At 46.0% G+C, this 15,000-nt stretch overlaps 1 protein-coding gene across 4 annotated transcripts in view; it reads right to left on the bottom strand.

Moving 5' to 3' along the window:
* Positions 1-15,000, bottom strand: part of SMPD4 (sphingomyelin phosphodiesterase 4) — a 91,588-nt gene that overhangs the window by 52,273 nt on the left and 24,315 nt on the right. For all 4 annotated transcript variants that reach the window (XM_085859714.1, XM_085859712.1, XM_085859711.1 and 1 more), the window contains 2 exons: positions 7,801-7,949; positions 7,185-7,320 (listed from right to left, as the gene is read on the bottom strand). In XM_085859714.1, the coding sequence (XP_085715840.1) occupies positions 7,185-7,320; positions 7,801-7,949 (285 nt within the window). The remainder of the gene's footprint in view (positions 1-7,184; positions 7,321-7,800; positions 7,950-15,000) is intronic.

Here is a 15,000-nt window from a genome sequence, read left to right as displayed (position 1 = left end):
ATTAAGGATTCGTCACTCCTTAGGTGTCATTTCCCTGGTCTCTGTTTATGCTCCGACTGAGGCGAGTGATCTCACCGTGAAGGATGCATTCTACGCCACACTCGAGTCTGTGGTTGATCAGTGCCCCAGACGAGATACACTTCTAGTCTTGGGGGATTTCAATGCATCGACTGGAACTGATAGGGATGGTTATGAGGTGTGTGTTGGTCCCCATGGGTCAGGAACTATGAACCAGAATAGCACTAAGTTCCTTGACTTTGCAAGAAGTCATGGACTTAGGGTGGCTGGTTCATGGTTTCAGCGTCCACAAGCTCATCGCTGGACTTGGTATTCCAACGCTGGCGGTGTGGCAAAGGAGATTGACCATGTCCTCATTGACGGTCGTTGGAGGATGATCCAGAACTGCAGGGTCTACCGGAGTGCTCAGTTCCTCAATACTGACCACAGGCTTGTTGTAGCAACTCTAAAGCTGCACCTTAAATCCTGGAGAATGGTACCATCCCAGCCGAGGCTGGATGTTGCCAAGCTCAGGGATGAGAGAGTAGCTGAGGAGTTTGCGAACAGGCTGAGTGGACACTTGGGGGGTCTGGGTGCTTTGGGGGGTCCTGAAGAGTTGTGGAGTGCCTTCAAGACCACCGTCCTTGATGTTGCCGGTGGATGCCTTGGAGCTCACCGCAGGGCAAAGAAGAATTTTGTCTCTCAAGGGACACTGGATACCATTGACCAGAGTCGCAGGGCCAGGCTGAATGGCAGAGCTGAGCTGTTCAGAGAGCTGAGGCGTAAAACTGTACGTGCACTGAGGGTGGACAAGGAGGCCTATGTGCGAGGAATCTGTGAGGGGGTAGAGCATCACCTGTGGACAGGTGATTCTCGTCCCGCTTACAGGGGAATTTGCGCATTACGTTCATCCAAGCCCATCCCTCGGAGCACAATAGTTCAAGCAGAGAGTGGTAGGCTCTTGACAGAGGAGTCTGAAGTGAAGGCCCGCTGGGCCGGTTACTTTGAGCGGTTGTACCAGGCTGATCCCCCAACTGTCGAGTTGGACGTCAAGGGTGTTACAATCCCTGTTGCTGACCCTCGAATCAACTGTGGTCCACCTACGCTTGTGGAAACACGGGCTGCGGTGAACCAGTTGAAACGGGGCAAAGCTCCAGGGATCTGTGGCATCCATGCCGAACTTCTCAAGGCTGGTGGAAATGCTGCACTCGTGTCGTTGCATGCAGTTTTGTGCTCTGCCTGGAACACAGGCATCATCCCAACTGACTGGAAGAGGGGCCTTGTTGTCCCTCTCTGGAAAGGGAAGGGTGATCGCCAAGACTGCAACAACTACCGAGGGGTGACGCTGCTCTCAGTGCCGGGCAAGGTCTTTGCTCGGATAATTCTCGATAGGGTTCGCCACCATCTGCTTGAGCACCAGCGTCCAGAGCAGTCAGGCTTTACACCAAAGAGGTCAACGATTGACCGTATCCTTGCACTTCGTGTCCTCACCGAACGCAGACGAGAGTTTCGGCAGGGGCTGCTTGCAGCCTATGTTGATCTCTGTAAAGCGTTCGATTCAGTGAATCGGGATGTCCTCTGGAGGATTCTTGGTCTTCGTGGGGTGCCACCAAAACTGCTCGATCTGATGTCTGAACTCTACTCTGGTACTGAGAGTGCTGTGAAGTGTGGTGGTACCATCTCTGACTTATTTCCAGTTGTTACTGGAGTTCGTCAGGGATGTGTACTTGCCCCCACACTTTTCAGCACTTGTATGGACTGGATTCTAGGGAGGATGTCGGAGAGATCAAGTTGTGGTGCGTCATTTGGGAATGTCAAGATCTCGGACCTTGACTTTGCAGATGATGCAGTCATCTTTGTGGAGACTTTAGACATCCTCTTGGGGGCCCTCGAGGTGCTGAATGAGGAGTCGGAGCCGTTGGGATAACGGGTTTCTTGGGTCAAAACTAAGATCCAGGCTTTCGGTGACATCTTGGATGCTGCTGTCCTGTCTGTGTCTGTTTGTGGTGAGGATGTTGAGGTCGTGGAGACATTCACTTACCTTGGCAGTGATATTCATGTCTCTGCTGGCTGCGAGTCAGAGGTCAATAGACGTCTGGGTCGGGCCTGGGGAGTCATGGATTCACTGGATCATGGGGTGTGGCGCTGCCGGTACCTGTGCGGGAGGACGAAAGTCCGAGTCTTCAGGTCCTTGGTACTTCCAGTCTGGCTCTATGGGTGCGAGACTTGGACTCTGACCAAGGATCTGAGACGGAGACTTAATTCCTTTGGTACCAGGTCTCTTCGAAGAATCCTTGGCTATCGCTGGTCGGATTTTGTGTCCAAGGAGCGGTTGCTGAGAGAGACTCGGATGAGATTTGTTACCTGCATAGTCCGTGAGCGTCAGTTGCGGCTGTATGGACATGTGGCTCGTTTTCCTGACTCTGATCCTGCTCACCAGATTCTCTCAGCGAGGGAGTCTCATGAGTGGAGGAGGCCAGTGGGTCGACCACGTGCCTCATGGTTGCAACAGGTTGACCATCATCTCAAGGAGATGGGGATGGGCCTGGCATCTGCCTGGGGGATGGCCAGACGGAGGCCCCTGGAGTACCGGCGGAAAGTGGACGCAGCGACGTGCTGTTCTGGCACATGCTCCCATACCTGACCTGACATATATATATATATATATATATATATATATATATATACACATATATATATATATATATATATATATATATATATATATATATATATATATATATATATATATATATATATATATATATATATAGTAGACTCGGCGTAAGTCGTCACCATCGGGACCGAGAAAAAAGTGACGACTTAGAAATGTCACGACTTGCGCGTATGCGAACATTCATGATGACTGTGGGGTGAAGGATGAAGTCGCGCGTGGCCTGGACACGTATGTGTGAGAGCTGGCTATTGCACCAAAAGGAAAACACAATCCTCGGGGCATAGGTGGGGGTTCATTGGTGAGTTGGAAAGTGATCAAGCAAAGATGGAAATCATGAATCACTTTATCAAAAGTAAAGATAATGAACAACTGTAAGACAACAACTTCGCCTTCTTATTACCATGATGGGATTGACCAACAAACCCCAGAGACTTTTCTGGCAGCATCTGCCAGAAAAGCCCAGTCTCATCGGCATTGTACACGTCCCGAGGCTGATTACCTTTCCAAGATGTCTTTCAATTTGCCATCCTTCCAGTCGTGCACCACTGCCGAATCCACGCTGCCTGATTCGCCACATTTCTTGACCTTGCCGATTCCCCACCTCACTTTGAATCTGTCTATCCAGTGCATCGGCAAGGTCTCGGCATCATCATGCCCGAGGTCCGCAGCGGATTTACGTGCCTTCAGCAGCAACATTTCACCGTCCAACCGAATATTTGGCTGAGCCGACATTTACCGAAACCAGATGATGAGTGCGTCATCGACATCTTCATACGACACACATTTCACACTTACCACCGGCCTTGCGATCTTCTCCACTTGTCCAAATATCTTGCCCTTATTCTTCAAGATATCGTTCAATGTCTGCCGTTTGATGTCCAACTTCTCAGCTATGGCTGTTTTCTTCATCAGTGGGTTTGCCTCGCAAAACTGGATAATGTCGTATTTTTCTTGGTAGGTTTTAGTTGTAAGCTTACGCTAAGTCGCCATTGTCCTGCCTGCAGTGCGATCAACGTGTGTACGCAGTTATAAATAGCCTATCACTGGCGGTGTAAACCAATGAGCGAGCATCACGATTCCATGAAATCGGGCTTCTCACGAGGCAGCAGTTCCGTGTGACGAGTTAGGAGTGGTAATTTACTTGAGTTTCCATTACGCGGGAACGGACAACATCTGACGACTTAGACGAAGTGACGACTTAGAGAGGGATGACCCTTTATTCAAAGGGATTTAACATGAGATAAATTCGGGACTTTTTGATGCTGCCGACTTAGGCGAAGTGACGAGTTACACGCTGCCAACTTACGCCTAGTCTACTGTATATATATACATATATATATATATATATATATATATATATATATATATACATATATACATATATACATATATATACATATATATACATATATATACATATATATATATATATATATATATATATATATATACACATATATATACATATACATATATATACATATATATATACATATATATATACATATATATATATATATACATATATATATATATATACACATATATATATATATATATATATATATATATATATATATATATATATATATATATATATATATTGAATAAGGTTTGGCAGTTGAGATTCGATCAAACTGCGGCAAAGCTTCCAGGTTTGCACTCCGTAAGCATCTGTTATAGTTTGTAGAAGATTGGAGCGGTTGGAATTTCACATTTTTAAAGAAGAAGGCGGCGCTTCCAACCAAAAGTAAAAAACTAGATCGACTCTGCTAATTTGAGCAAAAAATGAAGAGCAGACCCGGTCTCAGGCGACGTTTCACCACCTTCAAAGCCGGCTTCCTCAGGCACAACAGACGGTGAAATTAGAAAAACAACAGCGTAGTGGTGGATAATTATCAGCACATGTGCATCTGCCACTGCTTGGCATCATGGGAAATAAATAATATAACAGACTTTGTTTGATCTATATTTAGTTCTTTGTCTATTTTTAGAGACTTTGTTCTATTGTGCTTGAGGAAGCCAGCTGAGAAGCTGGTGAAACGTCACCTGAGACCAGGTCGACTCTTGATTTTTTGCTCAAATTAGTGGAGTCGATCTAGTTTTTTTTACTTTTGGTTGGAAGCGTCTTCTTCATTATACAAAAAGAAAAAAGAAATATACATATACAGTGGAGAGAACAAGTATTTGATACACTGCCGATTTTGCAGGTTTTCCCACTTACAAAGCACGTAGAGGTCTAATTTTTATCATAGGTACACTTCAACTGTGAAAGACGAAATCTAAAACAAAAATCCTGAAAATCACATTGTATGACCGTTTTTACAGCCATTTTTCCCTGCTGTGCAGGGGTTAGGCTTTATCTTGAGGCAATGTTTTTTTTTTATGGCCGGATGCCCTTCCTGACGCCAACCCTGGTCGCCTCTTACGACACACAGGGATATGGTACACCTATTCTAACCGGGGCATACTTCGCCGACCTCAGATGGATGACAGGCTGAGTCAACCCCCTGGTGTTAATTCAGCAGCCAACGGGGCTTGAACTCAGGATCCTGGGATCCCAAGCTGCCACCCTAACCACTAAGCCAACACCAGGCTTGAAAATCACATTGTATGATTTTTAAATAATTAATTTGCATTATATTGCATGAAATAAGTATTTGATACATCAGAAAAACAGAACTAAATATTTGGTGCAGAAACCTTTGTTTGCAATTACAGAGATCAGATGTTTCCTGTAGTTCTTAACCAGGTTTGCACAGACTGCAGCAGGGATTTTGGCCCACTCCTCCATACAGATCTTCTCCAGATCCTTCAGGTTTCAGGGCTGTCACTGGGCAACACAGACTTTCAGCTCCCTCCAAAGATTTTCTATTGGGTTCAGGTCTGAAGACTGGCTCGGCAACCCCAGGACCTTGAGATGCTTCTTACGGAGCCACTCCTTCGTTGCCTTGGCTGTGTGTTTTGGGTCGATGTCATGCTGGAAGACCCAGCCACGCCCCATCTTCAATGCTCTTGTTGAGGGAAGGAGGTTGTTGTCCAAGATCTCGCGATACATGGCCCCATCCATCCTCTCCTCAATATGGTGCAGTCGGCCTGTCCCCTTTGCAGAAAAGCATCCCCAAATAATGATGTTTCCACCTCCATGCTTCACGGTTGGGATGGTGTTCTTGGGGTTTTACTCATCCTTCTTCTTCCTCCAAACACGGCGAGTGGAGTTTAAACCAAAAAGCTCTATTTTGGTCTCATCAGACCACATGACCTTCTCCCATTCCTCTGGATCATCCAGATGGTCATTGGCAAACTTCAGACGGGTCTGGACATGAGCTGGCTTGAGCAGAGGGACCTTGCGTGCGCTGCAGGATTTTAATCCATGACGGCGTAGTGTGTTACTTATGGTTTTCTTTGATACTGTGGTCCCAGCTCTCTTCAGGTCATTGACCAGGTCCTGTCGTGTAGTTCTGGGCTGATCCCTCACCTTTCTCATGATCATTGAGGCTTCACGAGGTGAGATCTTGCATGGAGCCCCAGACCGAGGGAGTTCGACTGTTATCTTGAAGTTCTTCCATTTTCTAATAATTGCGCCAACAGTTGTTGCCTTCTCACCAAGCTGCTTGCCTATTGTCCTGTAGCCCATCCCAGCCTTGTGCAAGTCTACAATTTTGTCCCTAATGTCCTTAGACAGCTCTCTGGTCTTGCCCATTGTGGAGAGGTTGGAGTCTGATTGATTGAGTGTGGACAGCTGTCTTTTATGCAGATAACAAGTTCAAACAGATGCAGTTAATACAGGTAAAGAGTGGAGAATGGGAGGGCTTCTTAAAGACAAAACTAACAGGTCTGTGAGAGCCAGAATTCTTACTGGTTGGTAGGTGATCAAATACTTATTTCATGCAATAAAATGCAAATTAATTATTTAAAAATCATACAATGTGATTTTCAGGATTTTTGTTTTAGATTCCGTCTTTCACAGTTGAAGTGTACCTATGATAAAAATTACAGACCTCTACGTGCTTTGTAAGTGGGGAAACCTGCAAAATCGGCAGTGTATCAAATACTTGTTCTCCCCACTGTATATAATATATGGCACAGCCAACCAACAAAAGCAATTAAAGTACTCCACCAATTTTGAAACCAAACAGGAAAGAGCTGAGGTAGCAGCAGGTAAGTTTTTGCTTGTGGTCCACAAGCTTTCTCAAGCCACAGGACATCTAGCCTCAGCATGTTGCAGTTTATACAGTATAGCCGACTCACAAGTCATTTCCAGTCACATACTGTCGCATAGGAACCCTTCTGGTGTCAAAACAAAGCCATGCCATAATCATTGGGATTCTGCTCATTCCTGCATCACAATTGGTGTGATGTGGTATAATACGGACAAACTATTATTTTATTGAAAATTCTATGACCGATGAAATGACTGATATTCTTTAAAAATATGAAAATCTAATGAATGCCGCCACCGGGCAGAACAAAGTAATTCCAGTGACGTTCGTAATTTCAAGGCACTTACTTGCAGGAATAGCTCTGAGTGCCAGATCTGATGTGCGGCTGGATCTTGAACTGCAGGAGTTTGGTGCCCGCTCGGCCTTTTGAGTAGGCTTGTAAAGGCGTTTGAACTGATGAATGAATGCAAAAAGGAAACAGACCTGGGTTGGGGGATTCGATTTGGGATGAAAGAGTCAGTGGGTGAAATTTGCTCATTGCCAATTCAATTCAAACTTGTTGGATATTTCCCCACACATGCTGGTCTTTTCAAATTCAAACACCCCACCCCCAAATGTATTTTGGACGGCAACATTTTTTTACAAATTGTATTTTATCCTCTTCCCCAACTTGCTTTGAGAAGTTGCATTTGGAGTCAACTACGGTATGTAGACTAGCACACATGGGGACCAATTAAAGTGGTCCAGGCACAACCGATAAAGTAAAATGAGAAAACAAGCCAAATAAAGCAATTTAAAACATCCAAGGTATGAAATTAATGCTTGCTTTTTTGTGTCTTTCCCAATGGTGTAACCACAGATGAAGTATATTTTTCAAAAAAGCTGTATTGTACTGTGGACAAAACATTGGGGTCTCTTTTTTTGTACAGACTTGGTTTGGCACCAGTGATGTGTTGGACTAACCTCGCTGATGGTGGGGAGGATGTCAAGCTGCAAATGGGAAACGGTCCCGGTGGGCTGCCAGTCGTGGGGAGGAAATGGTCGAGATAGCTGCCCACAAGGGCTGTGTACAAGTTGTTGATTGTGGTGGTGTGCTGCTGGTGCACAGGTACCTGCAAAAGTGCATTTGTTTCCTCCATAAAGGCCACCCCAACATTTTCATAACTATGCTCCCATTTACACCATTCCCTTCACTCATGACATAAGACTCTCAAGTGATGTGTTGTGGGCAAAAAAGATAAAGAAAAAAAGGGGCTGATGGTAAAATAATCGAGAGAGGAAAGAGGAGAGAGGAGAGAGTAGAGAGGAGAGAGGAGAGAACTATTTTAATGAAAGGGTGGGGGAGGGGTGGTGAAATTACACAATCTATACCATAAGAGAGCCATTTGTGTGTCTGTCTGTCATCATTTTTGTGAGAGACAGCCAAACGGATCTTTGTCAAATTTTCAGAGGTCCATCAGTGAGTGCCGGAGAGTTTTCAGCAAAGCAAAAGTTGAAAATTTCGAAAAAGAAAAGGTGGAATAAAAAAAAAAATTATCGTGCCTCAGCCTTTGCAGCGATGTGAAAGGTAATATTAAATGATTCCCAACCCCATTCCTGTTTTTTAAGCCCCCCACAAAAAATAGAAAAGGGCAGTGTTTTAGGCCCCCAACAACAAAAAAATAAACCAATGTCACCCGCAGGGTGACCCATATCTTGCCAAAAGGTGACCACGTGTGACTTCCTTAAGGTCACACTGAGGTGAACAGAGCTGCTTTCCACCAGGAGCGACTCCTTGAGGAATATCTGCCTACGAGAGATTCCGATGAGAATCGTTCTAGAGTAACCATGAAAAATATGCATTTGCCTCATAACGTCACCAAATGACGTCGTGATGTCTCAAGCTTGACATATCTAGAAAGCACTCATTGAGTTGTTCAATTAGAGGTACTACACGATATGGTTCCTAAAACTTGAAAATTTGACCTTGGGGTCAAATATGTTTGACCTGAGGCGCTAACCATGAAAGTCAAGGCCAATCGCCACCAAAAATTAATCAGCTGAGCGCCAGACCATGAACTATATTCCCATGAAGTTTGAAGACGATCCGATCAAAATTACTCAAAAAAATAAAGGGTTTCGTCGACTCCCCTGATTTGCGACAAAGTGAACTTGACCTTTGACCTTGACCTTCAAAATTTTATGCACTGAAAGGGACCTCTATAGGCCTCTGATATGCAAAGTTACAAAAATTTCCAATGATAACTGTGCTCTGCAGAATTTTTTATACGTGATTACAGACAAACAAAAAAAAAAACATACAAGCTGACTAACATATCTTGCAAAAACTTCGTTTTGGCAAGATAAAAATTGGGAAATTTTTTTTTGCCAATATACAGGATTACAACAGCACCAGGCAATGCCAGGTACCCCTGCTAGTATTAAGCAAGTAGCTGATACTGTAGGTCCCTCATCTTTTGGGTGGCATGAGAAATAGATCGATGTAATATGAAAGCGAAAACTTGAACAATTTGTGAAATATCGCAAAATTAAGCCAAGTTACTGAGATGGTTACCATAGCAACAGAATTCAGCCAATCACCGCCATGATCTAATCAGGTTGAGATAATGTCATGAGGAATAGATATCTGCAATATGAAAGCTAAATGTTCAACGTTTTATGAAATATCACGTACACAAAAGTACATGCATGGACAGATGATCGGACAATCAGTCGGTCAGAGCTCATTTCAATGTCCACCGTCTCCGACCTTGTTGGAGGGGTTGACACAATAAGACACAGAGCATAGTTTACTGGTGATAGGCTGGCATGGATAGCAGAGTACAGCACAGTATGTGGAGGTGGTCAGAGCCCATTATGCCTCTCTTGAATGCAACCCTGATCAGTCTGGAACCCCAGGCTTTCCATTGCTCATCTCATACCTTCCATATTACAATGGCTGGGACAATCAATACTGTGGCAACTCCCTGTTTTCCAGGAAATTGTTAGCCAGCTGTCAGAGTTGCATTTTCTCCTATGCTTAGTAAATCATATTTCCAAACCAGTTTCTTGAAGTGCTAATATTGTCACCTGGTATCTTCCCAGCTCTCAAACTACCACTTCAACTTGGTGGTCTTCAGCTTGACTCACTTCAATGCCCTGCCTGATCGTCTCACCAGAACCTACTACATCAATAATGGTCTTTCCTTCCATGAACCAAACTGGAAATCTGCTCTTTGTTTTGCATGTGAATTGCAACTGTGCCCAGGAGACTTGAAAGCTCTCTGCAGACAAGTAAAAGGAAACACAAGAAAGTTTGACACAGGAGAAGGCCGTCCGGCCCATCATGCCCTCACATTACGTAGCCCATTATCCCCAATGCTTCCAGGTACCTGTGCAGGAGGATGAAAGTCTGAGTCTTCAGGCCCTTCATGCTTCCAGTCTTGCTCTATGGATGTGAGACGGACTCTGACCAGGGTTCTGAGATGGAGACTTAATTCCTTTGGTACCAGGATTCTTCGGAGAATCCTTGGCTATCGCTGGTTTGACTTTGTGTCCAATGAGCAGTTGCTGAGAGACTCAAATGAGATTTGTGACCTACATAGTCCGTGAGCATCAGCTGCAGCTGTATGGCCATGTGGCTCGTTTTCCTGACGCTGATCCTGCTCACTAGATTCTCTCAGCGAGGGAGTCTTGTGACAGGAGGAGGCCAATGGGCCGACCACGTGCCTTGTTATTGCAGCAGGTTGATCAACATCTCAAGGAGATGGGGATGGGCCAGGCACCTGCCTGGGGATGGCCAGACGGAGGCCCCTGGAGTACCGGCGGTACTGATAATTTATTAACAGTGGGCAAGGAAAGATATGTGGCACAGTGAAGATTTATTGGGGTGTGTTGTGCAGAGATAGGGGAGAGAGGTGTGATGCAGCAAATAAACAGGGAACTCACAAAAGGGGACACAGAGCAGACTTAACTCGAAATTAAGAACAATAACGATCTTCTGCAGTCTTACTTCGGCAGACAAGTCGACGTCGTGTGGGCGGAGATGAGGAGGCGGAGTCCGGGCAGCAGGAGGCGGGTCGTGGCGGTGTCGACGAGGTGAGGCGAGGCGAGGCGAGAGAGAGGCGGAGAAACTCAAAAAGCAAGAGAGAGACGGAGGGACTTCTCCGACCTTTATAGGATTTGCACCTCGGGGGGAGGGGCCACCCCGAATCGTAACGTCATCACCTGAATCGGGCACTCCGATTGGCCCCGACCCCTGATGTGGCCCGCCAGCTTGGGCCGGAAACCGCCTCACTTTGTTTCCGGCAAGGCAATCCCAGACAACGAACATATTTTTCTCCGACCCCACGACATGACATGAATCGCCCACACCGAAATTGGCACGCGAATCGTCCTGCAAAAACCCCGGGCCATGCCCGGGTGACCGGTCGAGGGTCCCGCTTGCCCGCTTGGGCGCCCGACCAGTGCCGATCAACACGCTCGCTCCATGCGCGCCAACTTGGCTCGCATTGTACATTCCTCGGTTCGATCGCAGCTTCGCTGGTCGTAGAGACGACAAGACGTTCATCATCCGTGCAGAATCCACTGCTGCCAGCGAGGACCGAAGGTACATCGCCATGGATAAATCCATGCAAGTTTCAACAGCAGCGTACGTGTCTGCTTTCGAGCACATTCCATACGTAGCGTGCGGTTCGGCCATTACGCACGTGGCCAGCGCTCACATTCACTCGACTCCGCTAGCGTGTGCACGGGGTGAACACCAATATGTGTCAGATATTGGGGTTGAAAAGGAACAAGCCGCTTCTACCCGCAAACTCGTATCCCGCCCAACATGGCGCAGAGTCGGCTTTATCGGCCTCCGTACGCATTTCGTGTAGCGTGGGCGTCATGCTGGCTGTGTTTCCCGTGCTGTGAAAAACACCATTCGTGCAGCCTCTTAAGAGACACTCATTCGTATGCCTTTTTAATGCAACCGGCAATCCTCCCCAGACCATCGGAAGCTCGAGTCGACAACCCCGCACTGCCAAGCACACGACTCGCTGCACACGCCGGGTTTAGGGCTCGCCCAGGAACGAGGATCTCTGTGCAGCAGATGCCTCACCGCGGCGCTGCACGCGCTGATCTCCACAAGGCCCCACCTTACAGCGAAGGCACACGTGGCTGATTTACCTTAGGAATAATCAGAAAAGAAGAAGAGTAGGGATGAAATGACGGAAAAAAATGATTGAAGCAACCCGAGCTATTAGATCATTGCAATGCACTCCCTTGTTGTCGCGCTAAACAAAACGAAGGGGACTATCTACACGTATAATAATGGAATAACTGTCTTGGGACACTATCTGTTGTATGCATGCGGTTCCGAGAACTGCAACAATATATATATATATATATATATATATATATATATATATATATATATATATATATATATATATATATATATATATATATATATATATATATATATATATATATATATATATATATATATACATACATACATATATACTGAACAAAAATATAAACGCACCAACCTAAATATCTAAGTCAAGATTGCCATTATGGGAAAATGGTCAAACCGATGATATGTTTGAGCAATGGTTCCTTTGTTTTGCTCAAGACAGATGTTCCCATTGGAATTGACCACTCTGAGTGTGTGGACTCACACGTTGAGTAATCCTTCCCATGAGCACCATGGGACTTGACAGAGTGATGGTCAGTGAGCATGACCAGGACACAAACACTCCCTATAGCTTGCCCTATAAAAGGCCTCCCCAAAATGTGGACTGGTGCCAAATGTCAACATGCCACAGATGTCACAAATCTTGAAGGAGCGCGCCATTGGTATGCTGAATGCTGGGACGTCAGTACGGGCCGTTGCAGCACACTTCAATGTCCACCACTCCACCATTAGCCACCTGAGAACACGGCTCAGAGAGACTGGAAGCACCGTGAACCGCCCACATGCCTGGCGACCACGTGTGACCACCGCCGGTCAGGATCGTCACGAGGCTGCAACATCTCCGGGATCGACTCCGACCGGCCACGAGGACTGCCGATGAGACTGTCGGGCTGCATAACAGGCGCATTTCAGCCCAGACGGTGCGTAACCGCTTGAGGGAGGTCAACCTCCGAGCCCGCCGACCACACTGGGGACTCAACCTCACTGCAGTCCGGCGTCAGACCCGACTGAACTGGGCCAATGTTCACTTGCGCTGGACCCTCGCACAAGAGGAGAGTGCTGTTCACCGATGAGTCGCGGTTCCAGCTGTATCGGGCTGATGGCGGACTCCGCGTCTGGCGTCGGGCTGGGGAGCGCTACACTGACGCCAATGTCCTTCGTCGGGTGTCACACGGTGGTGCCAGTGTTATGGTGTGGGCAGGCATATGCCATGGAGAGTGCACTCGGCTTCATTTCATTGAAGGCAACTTGAACGGGCAGCGGTACAGGGACGAGATACTCAGACCCATCCTCGTGCCGTTTGTGCGCCTTCACCATGTGACGTTTCAGCACGACAATGCTCGCCCCCATGTTGCCAGGATCTGCATGGACTTCCTCGGTGAGGAGGACATTGATGTCCTCGACTGGCCTCCATATTCTCCCAACATGTCGCCCTTCGAGCACCTTTGGGACGTTCTTGATCGACGCGTACGACAACGTTACGCAGTCCCAGAGAACGTCCGCCAGCTCCGTGTGGCTCTCCAGGAGGAATGGGAAAACATCCCTCAGGCCACCATCGATAATCTGGTGATGTCCATGCGCCGGAGATGCACCGCTCTGCGCGACGCCAACGGTGGACACACCCGCTACTGACTGTGTGAACTCTGACAGTGACACCTCGGTTGTGTCGGCTGTTGTAGCGCAAAGACTGTCGCCAGAATTCTCAAGGAACTCTTTGAAATTTAATGCTCAATTGTCATGGAATCTATAACCAAATTGTTGTGAAGATTTAGTATTAATGAGTTCGAGGTAAAATAGTAACAATCGCTTGGTGCGTTTATAATATATATATATATATATATATATATATATATATATATATATATATATATATATTTCTGCAATTCTTCTCTGGGACCTTTCTTAAATAAAAGTGTGACATTTCCTACTCTCCAATCCTCCAGTACTTCTCCCAACTCCAATTAGTTCTTAAAGCTATCCACTAATATCACGCTCATCTATTCTGCCACCTTCCGTAACACTCTCGGATGCAAGGCTGGAGTGCCCCAAGGCAGTGTTCTGAGCCGAGTCCTTGTCCTGATCTTCATCAATGATCTCTCTGACTCACTGGGAAATCTATCTCGTTGCTGATGACCACCTTCTGCCATGACATCCCTCATCCTTCATACAGGCAGGCAGCAGGCTCTTCCCTTTCTTCAGACCTTGACAAAATCACAAGCTGGTCAATCATGCAATATAATCTTTCAATCCTGACAAATCTCATACTCTCACTCTCTCTCGAAAAAGAGGCACAGAGTAGCACAGCACTCGGTAGAGTGCATACCTCCACCAGGCTGAACAATTCACATTTTATAGTCCACCGATAGGCTGTATCTGCATCCGGACTTTAAACAAAATCTAATCTGATTGGTCTTGTCACCTACTCAACTCATCGACCAAGTTTCATCATAATCTATCCTCAACTTCTTGAGATATCATGCAATATATCGTTTTTGGTCTGATCACTCAATGGTGAGGAATCGCATTAAAAATTTTTCTGATCAGTATTCACCAAAATCGAATAAATTCTTGTCGCACACCCAACCTGTCCACCAAATTTCCTCCAAATCCGTCCACAACGTATTGAGATATCCTGTTCACAGACAAAATGACAGACAGAGACAGACAGAGGTGAAAACATAACCTCCGTCCACCTTCGCTGGTGGAGGTAACAAAGACGTCTGCAGACATCATTGTAATTCAACACCAATGACAACAGTAGACAAAATACATTCTTTTACATCCTTGCAAATCAGGTTAAAGTACAAAGACATCTAATTTTGATCAACTTGGAGGCAAAAAAAACCACAGAAGTACACCCATTGGCAGGATTCTGACATCTGCTAATACTGGAGTAAACTTTACACTTAACAGAATGGATGCATTTGTGTGTAACAATTCAGAATTTTTCACCAAAGCCTCTTAAAGAGCAGAAATCAATAAAGTTCAATCAATCCAGC

This window comes from Eptatretus burgeri, chromosome 16, assembly GCF_056783735.1.
Source record: "Eptatretus burgeri isolate ZD-2024b chromosome 16, Ebu_testis_v1, whole genome shotgun sequence".
Lineage (NCBI taxonomy): Eukaryota > Metazoa > Chordata > Myxini > Myxiniformes > Myxinidae > Eptatretus > Eptatretus burgeri.
This window is presented reverse-complemented; position numbering and strand designations above follow the sequence as displayed.